The sequence below is a fragment of the Boleophthalmus pectinirostris genome, unplaced genomic scaffold, assembly GCF_026225935.1.
Source record: "Boleophthalmus pectinirostris isolate CB_2022bp ecotype Guang Dong unplaced genomic scaffold, ASM2622593v1 HiC_scaffold_18, whole genome shotgun sequence".
Classification (NCBI taxonomy): domain Eukaryota; kingdom Metazoa; phylum Chordata; class Actinopteri; order Gobiiformes; family Gobiidae; genus Boleophthalmus; species Boleophthalmus pectinirostris.
In genome coordinates this window covers 28,296,895-28,309,723 of record NW_026571133.1, presented here as the reverse complement: position 1 = coordinate 28,309,723, position 12,829 = coordinate 28,296,895, and the positions used below count along the sequence as shown (strand labels likewise).

Sequence of the window (12,829 nt, the reverse complement as noted above, 5' to 3'; positions counted from 1 at the left end):
GCACAGAACGTGCGTGCGCGCAATTGCCGTGGCTGCATTGTGTAGCGCATGCCCAGTGTGGTTCTTTAATGAGACACGTGAGCACTTCATAGATTATAGTTATACCATATAATACATTTTTATTAGAGATTCATGAGTTATAATTTTATGAACTTGGACAAACCTAACCATACTGCTGTGCAATTTTTATTAGTTTGTCTTAGAATGGGTTTAAACCTTATTCAGTTAAATGCAACCCAGTATTAGCAAAGAGAGCTTTAGCCAATGTAAGCGAAACAATATACAAGTTAGATATTTTGGAGTTCACAGAAAGGTGACCAACTATGGAGGTGAGGTGACTGATCTTTGCTCATTTACTTAAATGTCCAAATTGCAGCTAGGTCTATCACAATAATTATACTATGCTATATCAACTTATCATTCAATATATGAAAGATGGAGCTTGGAACTCAATATTTATGGGTACTTTTTCTTTGCACAGTTGAAAAGATTTTTGTTATTTATGTTGTAATATGCTGACATAATGATACACTGACATGCTGATATACTGTATATTTTAAAAGTGTTTTATTTGGAGGTATCTAGCTTTATTTTAAATGTGGCATAAAATTTAATTATATCGCAATATATCTCCGTAGCATGTATCGTGCTTCAAAATCGTGTTAAATTAATCAGCCTACATTTTTATTTTCCGAACCCGATGGCTTGGATTGCTTCACTGTAATGCATTACTGACATTTCACAACAGCTTTTCTATCTCCGTGGTGACAAGAAAGTGTATCTTTTTGGTTATAAAAACGACTCATATTGAATACATAAAACAGTCTAATGTGTATATATTTGATTTAGTAGTTTATGTGTTCACTTTCTCACTTGATGCCACTAGATGGCACTAGATGACACTAGTAGAGTACAATTAACATCATACAGCAATGTACTTTAACAGTTGAAGGAAGAAGTGTCAGTTTCAGAGAAAGAAAGCCATTGTTTTCATTCGTTGATAAGGAAAAATGAATCAGGTTCTTTTGCTGGGGGGCAGGCAAAGAGTCAAATGTATTAGGACAATTTAAACTGTAAAAATAAAGAGAGAGAAAGAAAAACATTTGACACATAGGCCTGTAGTTTTTAAGAATTAGTGGTCTTCTCCCTTAGCTAATTAATGCTTAAATTGGAGGATCATTTCATCAGGATCAGCAACAAGTTCACTTCAGTGAGAAGGTTCATCTAATCTTTAGTAGCACAAAATCATAAGGCTGGATATGAGAATCTGCTTTAATTTTTGTTAACAGTGCGTGAGAGGTGTGTTAATTTATCTGGTTTACATGTTCAGACAAAACAATTGCTTTGTCTTTGGTTGATGAAAATTGAAATTGTTAATGAACAAAACTAATAACCTAACCATGGCATGTTCCAGTATCCTACACACATGCAAACACAGACTCACACACACACACACACACACACACAAAATAGTAGCATCAAGTTACCCTTCTTCTCTTCTGCTGTGGAAGCCTCATTTTCAAAATGACGTGCTTCAGAGCTTATCTTCGAAATCTTCCAACAAATTCATCAGCAACAGCATCATTTCTTCTCAATACTTATGGTAAGGATGTTTGTATTTCATTTCCATATAATGTCTGTGTTGATAAAAAGCTCTGATACAATATAAGTTATTTAAACCTTGAATAACTGGTTAATACAGCAAAAATGAAATTAACTTGTTGAAGTATCAGGGAATAGAGATTTTTTATTAGCCTACACTAGATGGTCAGTGATACTGGGTCCCAGCAACATGTGGGCTCATATGTTCTGTAATACTTGTGTAGTAATGAGCCTGACCTTATAAATTAATAAAAAGTGTGGAAGGGCTCAAGGGATTCTTTATTCTATTCCTCAGTGCAGTATCTGTTTTTTTATTATTGTTTATTTTTAGCATGACCCCGAGGAGTACAAATGTTGAGTCAAAACAGCATAATGTTATTTGCCAGTTGTCTTTTCAAATGCTTTTGTGTTAAGCTTGCCTTGTCTCAACAGAGTTTCCAGAGCAGTCGCTTTACCCAGGCCAGCAGTACAAAGCTTAGACAAGTTTAATGTGGGAACGACAAATATCACTTCTACCCAGGGTGAAAGTGCCAGCCGTGTTATTATAGAATGGATTCTATATAGCTGGATTAATCAAAAAAGAACAAAGCCAATGTTAGCAGTAGCCATGTCAACTACAGCAAGTTTCATGACACTCTTAGAAATAGAAGGTTGAGAAAGACTATTAAACATACTGTTTAACCATTTCTTAAAATCTGTAGCACTGAACATAACAGACATATTAAAATTATATTGTTTTAACTTTCAGGTCAGCTGAAATTGTCCATAATTCAGGATCAAAACATACTTTTAGTCAGTGGTAAGTTGCAATTTTCAGATCAGATTTGATGTTATAAAATATGTCTTAGATATCATATTATAACACATTTTCATAAGTAATTGTATAAGGCCTACATTAGTGATTTGGTCTTGTTGGATAAATGTATATATTTTATGATTATTGTGTTTTTTGTTCATTGTCAGTTCTGGAGGCAAGAGGGATTTGGAAACAGTATGAGGGACGATGCGATTCTTATGTGAAGGAAAGATGACACAGCAGTCTAAAATACTTCTCTAAAGTTTTTCTGTTGATTTTAAATAACTTCTGTTCTGCACACAGGTGGGGATGGTCCCACCGACTGGACCAAAAGATAAACAGAAAACTCAAATGGTTCCTCACTGTGGAAATCCAATTTTCTTACAAACTTTTAACTTGTAAGGCTATATATATATATATATATATATATATATATATATATATATATATATATATATATATATATATATATATATATATATATATATATATATCATCACTGTTATGCTTTAACGCATGTCTTTACTACTTACACACAGTGCTGTCAATGATGATGTGCTTCCCAAGAGATTGCTCTTCACAATGTGGAACTCCGATATCAAAACAAGGTTCTCAAAAAAATCTGCTGATTACACAGCTAATAGCACATTAATAATAAGAGCATTCCATATTCAAACCTTGCAGTAGCAGAATATCATTTTATAGTGGTTGTTGTTAGTGTCTGTGAATTGCCACTTGTGCAGTATTTAAATATGTCTGAATGAAGCCTAAAAGTTTAAAATCAAGGTCATCTAGAGAAGGAGGACATATGGGTCAATGAATTATGTGTTTGTTAACTACAATATGTCAAATTTAGAAAACATAAATGTGTTAGGAAATCTCAAAACTCCCTGTATTACTTAGGGGCACAGAGTTAATGTCATTTATTTATCATTGGTAAACAATTAAGCCACAATTTCGTCAAATGCATTGACATCAAAGGGGAAAAAACACCAGATAAATAATCCCATATTTGTGGCAATGACAAGTAGCCTAAAGTAGTGACGAAGAAAATGGTAATTTAGTCCACTGTCTATTGGAGAGCAATTTACTTGATATACATTTCGTATGTCATTGAGTTCAATCCCAAGTCAATTGTTCTCATTTTATAATGTAAGCTCAACCAATATTGATTATAGCTGGATCTGGGTCACAGAAGATCTATTGATTCTACTCAAAAGTTTGGTGAATTTTTCATTGGCTCTTTTTACAGGGTAAAACCTGGAAAGTTAGTTAATTCGTTTTTACACAGGATATTGCATCAGCAGCTACATGATTCCAGTCATGAGTTCCAGTCAAGAGTAGTTTTTTCATGTATGAATAATTAAACACTGCAACTGCTACCAGCTTCTCCAATTATAACTTTAATGCTCTGATGTCCTATGTTACAAATTACTCCACTGACAGGTGTTATGACTCTTTTTACATAACATGTATGGAAATACCATGAGTCCATTAGGATACCTTGAGTATCAGGATAACATACACACTAGTCTTTATCTTATGTTCATGTGTTATTTATTTTTATTTTTTTCAGGGTCAGCTTGTTTTTGGGATGTATGAGCTTCGGTGTGCGTTCCCTTATGAACCCAGAAAAAGTCAGTTTTAGCCCTCCTTTCACTACATATGTGTGCACATGCAGTAGAGCAGGGATTTCAGTTCAGTGTGAATGAATTGGTGACCTTAATAGTTTGGAGTAACACTTCGGGGTTACCAGTGTTACAGCAGCACATCAGTGCTGCCTCCAGGACATGTGAGTCATTTCCTCCACTGAAATGTTAGAGGTCATTATTTGGTTAATAAATTATTATTCAATTTCATTATCTTATTATATTCTGTTAAGTAGCATATGTCATTATTTATTTTAAATAAAACTTAATTGTTGATTACTAAGCCTGAAAAAATAAGATTTCTGGCTAATCTTTTGTATATGTTAGCTTTTCATGTTCAAAACCTGCATATCCAGCGACCTCCTATTTTGCTTTATGCAGAAGGAGTTTTATCAGTTAGTTGTTATTTCTTGTATTTTTAGTTTCTCTTACTTGCACAAAGTATCAGTATGTCTTGTCATTTACACACATGCAGTTAGTTTACCTGCCTAATGCTTTTCCTATGCCACATCATCCAATTGAACTATAAACCAAGAGAGCTTTTTTCACATGCACAGGGTAATATTGAATGATAGTGTAAATCCCTTTCTGACTTTCAGGACATATTCCCGCCCCTCCCCCTTCTTCTATTCAAGCCCTGCCCATCCCTGCATGTGTCCCACAGCCTGCAGAAATCTGTCCACTCACATAAGATGCTTTTAAATGGAGATTATTGTCACTGTCCATAGCGTCACATAATTTAGTACAAAAGACGGGGAGGTATTTCTTTCTCGTCCTGCTGCTTTTCTGTAATAAAAGTGAGATGAAGATACATGAGTGTCACAACCAGTGGCAGGCAGTTTTTTTGTCCACATCAACAGGATTACAGGTCAGGTTGTCTCTGCTGTCACACTGGAGTGCTTACTCCAATGCACATACACTAGAAATAAAGATGTGTGCATAGAAATCATTCCAGTTAAGTTATTTGCCATCTGGCTCTGAAGTCAGAGGTGCAGAACAGAGCTGGAGTTACATTGTAAGCAGTGTACGTATGTCATGCAAGCCCTGGGGGTCTGTCCAGTGGTTGTTAGCATAGATTTTTGCCTCAGTGGTGCCCTGGCGTCCCACAATCATTTCAAATATCACTCTCATTAAGGGACTATTTACACATCTTAAATTTACATTAGATTTACTTTTACGTAACAGGGACATAACAATGTTTTGTATGTTGTAGGTATTTGAAGGATGGTACTACTTACTTGGAGAAGACCTAGGATGCAAGAAGCATCTCAAAGTGCCCACACCACACAGCAAAATAGGTTAGTGTGTGACTATTACATTTACATCAAATGGAGTACTTTGTTAACATTTTAAGAGAAAAAATCTAACATATTTTTAAAACGTGCAAAAAATAAAATAAAATAAATAAATAAATATATATATATATATATATATATATATATATATATATATATATATATATATATATATATGCTACTGGTTTAAGGGGAAAAGTCTTTTTTAATTTGAAATAACATGACGAAATTGATATTGATGAATATTTATTATACAAGACACCATGCGATCATAACAGTTGTTTATGTGCCAATGGTGAATGAGGCTGTGCCAGGCATGTGCCCGTAAGTCCTTATTAGTCGAGAGATGATTGCATTTGGAGCAAAGGAAGGATTAAAGAAAGATGGAGGGATTGAAGAGAGCAAATGAGGAAAAACAGAGAGAGTTGGAAAGAGGGAGGGGTCAGGATGAAAGCCCAGGACGTCACACAGACACAAGAGAGTGAGAGAGGGAGCGCTGTGCTGTACCGTCCGCTGCCCCCCCACACACACCTCACATACTGACACAATTGTTTGGAAACCTACTTCTCTTCTATGAACCTCTGAGAGTCTGCTCTGTTTCTTCTCTGCCCATGTGTGCTTTCTGTCCTGGTGGATGCTGTTGTTGGAGGATTGTGTGCTGGAGTTATGCCTCTCTGTGCCTCTCATAAGGGCAGCCTAGTTTAGGTGAGTGCTTTTCTCCACATTTTGTCTGGAGTAGATATTATGACACTCTTCCCTTTTCAAATGACTGAATTCTATGCAGTTAAATTACTTCCAAATGTGATTCATTGAAGTAAGTCTAATTTTGAATTAAAGTAGTTTTGCTGTTGTTATTTTTTTATTGTATGTATTAGATTTTTTTCCCACTAAAACAAATATTTAGATTAACCTAAATGGGCTGTATTTTTTAAATCCCATGACAGTGTGGTAAACAACACATTATCCAACCCGCAAGCAGTTAAAGATGCTCATCTGAACCACACTAACCTGCTTCATGCAACTTTAAAATTTGTTTTATGCTCTTATAGATGGGCTTGAGAGAAGAGCATCATATTTAATGAGACACTGCAAGCTCAGAAGCTTTCCATATCTCAATAATAGAAGTTTGACTTGTTATCTTTGTTCAAAGAGTTTGTAGTAATTCTGTGGAATTGAAGGTAAACTAAACCCTAACAAATACTATGAAATGTATCAATTCGGAACTCAGCACACAATCAGTATGAATGGCTTTTTAGTGTTTTTACATTTCCCAGTGGCAACAGTGGCCCACTCCTGTCCCATCTGATACATGTGTGTTAGCGTGTGGATGTGGGAGGGGGCGGCTGAGTACTCGTGCATGCACTTCTGTGTTGCCAGCTGGCTGAATGTAGGCCATGAAGCACTGCTGTACTGTGGCATGTACTAACGAGGCAATGGCCAAAATCCCATCCATAACCCAGTGCCCATCTTGGAACAGTTTGTCTGGCTGCAGACCCTGTTTGTTTGGCAGTTTTATTTGTAAAATATAATTTTTATTTATAATATATTTTTTCTCCTATATTTTAACATCTTAGAAGTCTAAGATACTTCTTCATACTTCTTTAATATTCTGTGGTATATTTGAGAGATATTTACCAGGACATCTCGTGCCAGTAATACATTTATACAACTTGCTGATGATTGACACCCTAAGCACAAAGCAGCTGTGTATGTTTAGAGATGTGAGTCATAACAAAATATGTGTATAAAAATTATATTTTGTTATAAAAATGCATGTGGTGTGAGAACTCATCTCGTAGCAAATAGCTGTAACATGTACTCTCATGGACTGGGTCCCAAACAGCAATTGAAGCCTGAACCAACAGAACTCATAGAGGCCATTACCTGGTTTATTGCATAGTATCTAGAAAGTATGATAACATTCTGCTATGAAACTGAAGAATCAAATTGAAAACCAAAACCCAAAATGTAAACATAAACATATTTTGTATAATGTCAGTTGTTTTGGAATTAACAATAAACACTATTTTGCATTATAGTGGCTGGCTAAGAGTAACATTTGATTATAACATGTTTATCTGAGAAAACCCCCACATAAATTACCTTTAAATAACATTTATTAATAATTATGTTGTCATCAACCTTGATTGTTAAATGATAGTTTTTGTACCCTCGAGCCCTATTGTTACTTTGACAGAGATGGCTCTCTTTTTTTTTTCATGATTCCCTGCCTCTATAACAAACCCTATCAACCAAACACTGACAGCTAATTACACTGTTGGACAAAAAGGCTGCTGTCTTAACTTGGCTTAACGTGAGTTGAGAGGCTGAAATTGAAATGCAGCGTTGACTGACAGCCAAACATCGTTTCTAAGATGGAGTGACAGAGCAATTAGTAAAATTCTTTATACTACACATTTTGTATAAAGTCCATGAAGTGATTGTGCAGACTGCTGTAATCGTGGTATTTTCGAGATGATAGTTGCATTTTTTTCATCAATTAAACAGATTTCAGGAGTCAGAAAGAACTCATCTGTGCTTACATTGACAAATGCCTGACCCGTTATGACATGTACGTGTGTGTGCCATCACCATGCCTAATGCATACCCCTCTCAATGTGGGTCAGGTAGTATGCATGTGAGCCAAAGCAAAAATAGACAGACCTGTATGTCTCATCTGCATAAAATCAGTGTTTACTAGTGTTTACTTTTATGCAGAATGCTTCATACTGAATACACTACTGTAAACTGTCAGCTTTTCCAGATGGCAAGCTGCCTTTTCAAAACACCAGATTAAAATGTAGTGATTAACTTATAGACAAAGGGGGGTTGGGAATTGTTACTGTCAAAGCTCTATCTATGCTCACACAAAGCAAAAATTGTACAATCATGTGACATAGTTTTCTGGTTAGTCTAAATATGCATAGTCATAGTGAAGGGTAGCTCTGACTCCAGGCCGGTGTCTTCTTGATTTGAAGAGAAATCTTTGACCCAACAGCTTCCACTCTAGGTTGTTCTTAAGCTGTTCTGACACAATTCTTTGACATTATCAGATATGTCAGGTCAGTATGGCACTAAAAGCCACAGAAATAGGAAAGAAATCTTCACAGTGTAACCAGGAACATTTCTATTCTATATTTGAAATAGAACTGGTAAAGTAAGAGTGAATAACAATAATAATAATAATAATAATAATAATAACTTTGAATAATTTAAGTTAATTGCAAAATCAAAAGAGTATTTTTATGGACATTACTTAATAGTAATTTTGGTGTTGCCCTTCTTTATATAAAAGAAAATGATATTCCATGTCTGTTTATGTTGACTTTAGAAGTGTGTCTGTTCACATTATTGTCGGTTTATGTATATCCCTTATTTGCCTTGCATACCTTTTGCCATTCAAATACTATTTTTGTTGCAACCAATCTGCTCTCATTTCTAAGTGCAGGCTTTTCATATACTACTCAAATCCCCTTTACAAATCATTACGGACAGGCATGCAACACTTGGACAACAGAGAGCAGACAATCCTTCTTGGTTGTCATGCCATTTTACCATGTACTAAGCTGTCAAAGCAAATGAACTCCATCCCTATGGTTGCTTCTGGCCCCCAGTGTCTGGGAATCAAACCCAGGACTTTCTTTCTATGGCAAGAGTGCTAACCAATAAGCCATCATGCCAATCATGTCAAGAAAGTGCCCATATTAGTTCACTGAACACTGTCAGGGAAGCTGCAACTGCAATAATTAAGCTTCCTCACAGCTATAATTTTATATACCTAACAAATACACATTCTAAATTCCAAATGTCACTGATATTGCCAAATTTACTATATTAAAAACAGGGAAGTTGTCCTTGCCTTCCTGACTATTGCTGTATCTCCATCAAATGTTTATTTGTGTGTGGGTGACAGTGGAAGAAAGGAGCAAGTGCTGCCATGAGGGACTTTGGCAAAGTCAAGGGTTTTTTTATGTTCTGGAAGTCTTTAACAAGTTTGACTAATTCAGCTTCTGAAAAGCTGGTCCTACAGAGTCTTTTTGCACATTTTCATTTCAAGTGTTTCTTTAATTTTGCAATGTTCCTGATCACTCTTCTTCTACAGCCTACTTGTGTATACTTTTCCCACTGTTTGTGCTGACTCCGCCTTTCTTTCCCCCGCTTGTGTGTCACTCATGTTTTTCCTCTTTCTCCTGCGTTACTGATGTCCTCCCTGGACAAAAGGCTCCTCTCCTGGGCTTGATGCCAGCCAGGTTAGCTCCTCCATTATGTGGACCCCCTGGAGCTCTCAGATTCACAAATTGACAGGTTTGAAAAAGCCTTAAGGTTACCCTGGTAGCTGCGAGGCTGGGAATAAGCTGTGTAACTTCAGACAAATAGAAGGCCTGAATTAATAAGAGCGGACAAGTTCTTGTGTCCTGTGGGCCCTTTATATTTTGTGCATTTTGCCAAACTCATTTTAAGATTTTTCACCAAGAACAACACTTATATGTATTTTTTGCAGCAGAATGTTTTGATGTAATAGTTTTATCAAATTAAAATCTTTAAAAATATGTTGTGTCTAAAATAATGATTGATCGACAGCAACTTTATGTTCAAAATGTATCCTGCCTTATAATTGCTTTGATTACAACTTGTTTATATTCCTTTAATAAGACACTTCAGGAGAAATATCTTCATATATTGTGAACATTATGTCTTCCTGAAGGTCTGCAGAAGGTTACTGATCCAGCTGCACTTGTTCAAGTCACACTTGCCTGGTGGGTAGGTTTGGAAAATGACATTCCTCACACTTGATTTAGAGTGATGGCAGAGAGATTTCTCTCCTGTGGTGATGGGAGCGGGATTGTGATGATGAGTATAAAAAGGGAGGGGACAGTAAAAGACAACTCTGAAATGGAAAGCCAAAACTAAAATGGACAGATGCAAACAGAGGGAAGAGGACAAAGCCGAATGAAATCTGTGGCCCAAAGCTGAATGCTGCCTTTATGAGCTATAGTTAAAAGGACTCTGAGGCGTGAGTCCCAGTAACCATAGTAACCTGTGAGGAGCCCTGTGACGGACGGATAATAGAGTGAGAGAGGAGTTCCTTCTCCCTCCTCCTCTCTTGTTCCCACTCCACTCCTCTGTCGGCCAGTTTGGTGAATTCTCACATCTTATGGGATTTTCCTTGACTGGGCTGGCATGTTTTTGCCTTTTATCTACAAGTTTGAAACACAGCCTGCAGATCACTGCTCCAAACAACTCTTGCTATAATTGTATTTTTGTTTTTGTACAGTTTATGGACTCCAAAACTTATTTAAAGACTATTTTGTACATTTTGAAAGCTGTTTTTTGTTGGCACAGAAAAAATGTGCTCCAAAGGCACTGTCTCAGCCCGTGATTCTTTTGTCTACATTTCAGAGGCTGTGCTGTCAAACCATGGTGCTGCCTACGAGACTATCGACCCAGAGAATATGCAATGCTTAACAGTAAGTAATATAATTATTTTCCAATTCTATTTAATCAAGAAGATCATTATATTATATTCATACTTTTTATGTGAAGCTTAATATTGCTTGTTACAATTGTAAAACTTCTGCAGAAATGCATTCGTATTCAGTAAGTACTAAAATGATAAAAGAATGTTTAAATATTGGGTTATTATTATCTTGTTTGTTGTGTTCTTTTTTATTCTATTGTGTGCATTAGTAGATACCAAGATTCTTTAAAATAACTACAATTGACCCATGACATTCGACAAACTCATCATGCAGAAACATGCCTTCAGAAAGAGTTACATGTTACATTCTCAGTAACCATAGCAGCTAATTGAATCATGCTTTTGAGCTTTGAGCTGTGAATGGTCAAAGATGTAACTTCTACAGAAACCATGTCAAATTGCTTATTCATCTGTGGTCAGTGTTGCATGTTGCTTTGGTTTTTTTTGACCCTTAGTCGAGTGATATTAGCTGTTAGCTAGTTATTCAAATAAACAGTTACCACTTATGTCTATTCTAGGGTTTAGAGCCAGACAAATTATGGAACAATTGCTTTTATAGTGAAAATGAGACACTACAAACAAAACAGTTTGCTCACTGTATATCCAAACTTTCATATGGGAAGAGATTAAAAAGAAATAACCCAATTTGCACGTAAAATTTTGGAATCAGCAATAACAGTTATAAGGCACTTTTCCGTTTTCCCCCCTCACACTGTAACCCAAAGCTTGCCCTTTAAAAGTACGACATACAGACCCTCCACTCTTGTGCTTAACAATATTTTGAATTTTTCTTCAGAATAATTAATATTATAGTTTCCTGCCAGAAAAGTTAAAAATGATTACATTTTAGTTATTACCTGTGTATTTATTATGTTAGGAGAAGAGTACCAAAGTAGTGGTATACTTAAACTAGTATTGAATGTCTTCTGACTGTAATTTTGTATGTTCGGCTATTTTAGTCTTGATTATGTTATTATCAAATAGAACTGGTTATTGAATGTCAATTGGGTTAGTGTGACAAGTTGACTTACAGAATCCTGATATACTTCCAGATTTTTAATACCATTTTAAAATATTATTTCTTATGTGCCTTATTGGACACGTATTCTAACACTAATTTTCCCTTTGTTCTATACTTTATCACAAAAACATATTTAAGTATTTATAAATGCCTTTACACTGTGGTGTGGCGGTGACACTGCCTATTTATTGTTTAAGTTGATTAAACAACCACGTGCGATGTGCTAAACTGTTTTAAAGCTCTGCTCTGAGTTGTCTGATCCATTTATACCATTGTCCCACCACTTCACTTTTAAATCTGACAACACTTTGGCCGTCTGTGGATGTTCAAAGCATTAGTTATTTTCGTTTGAGGTGAAGCTAGTCCTAACAGTAGATTATTTGTTTGCCAGTTGCAATTGTGATGCTGACAGCATTTTGATATAGAACAGTTGCTTGAACTACCTGTATATTGAACAATAAGTCAATATAGTAATTATCGTGACAGGCTTGATACCAAAAATGTTTCAGTATCTGTAGTACCTTAAATTATTTCTCCAGTAACAGTACCTTTTTACAGTACCCAACCTCAAAGAGCAAACATTTACTGAAGACTTTTACTCAAGTCTTATTTATTTAGTTCGCCTGACCCAACCCTCACATTGGTCATACATGTAGTGAGTAAACAACCTCATTCTGAGTTATCCACTTCTATACCATACAATTAGTTAAAGGCTGTTTTCCTCCATACTTCCGCCACCTCTTGCTCCCCCCCCCCCCCCCCTTTTTTTTTTTTCTCTTTATCTGTGTCTGAATCGGAGGAATGGGGATTGTGAGTTTGTGTGGCACTGTCTCAGGGGAGCCTTCAGCGAGGGAGAGAGGGGCACATTCACAGACTAAATTAGTGGAGAATTGAAACCTTTTAGACTTTCTCCTCTGTCCTCTGTTGGTTTTCTGTTGCCTTGTCCTTGCTCCTTTACAGACCACTGCCTCTTCCTTTTACAGCTGT

At 36.1% G+C, this 12,829-nt stretch overlaps 1 protein-coding gene across 1 annotated transcript in view; it reads left to right on the top strand.

The window, feature by feature from the left end:
* The first annotated feature begins 1,510 nt into the window (after window positions 1–1,510).
* Window positions 1,511–12,829, top strand: part of rgs3a (regulator of G protein signaling 3a) — a 56,068-nt gene continuing 44,749 nt past the window's right edge. Inside the window, exons 1-8 of the mRNA XM_055154192.1 lie at window positions 1,511–1,603; window positions 2,351–2,401; window positions 2,566–2,622; window positions 2,700–2,796; window positions 2,938–3,006; window positions 3,975–4,035; window positions 5,261–5,341; window positions 10,736–10,810. Coding sequence (XP_055010167.1) covers window positions 1,525–1,603; window positions 2,351–2,401; window positions 2,566–2,622; window positions 2,700–2,796; window positions 2,938–3,006; window positions 3,975–4,035; window positions 5,261–5,341; window positions 10,736–10,810 — 570 coding nt within the window. The 5' untranslated portion in view covers window positions 1,511–1,524. The remainder of the gene's footprint in view (window positions 1,604–2,350; window positions 2,402–2,565; window positions 2,623–2,699; window positions 2,797–2,937; window positions 3,007–3,974; window positions 4,036–5,260; window positions 5,342–10,735; window positions 10,811–12,829) is intronic.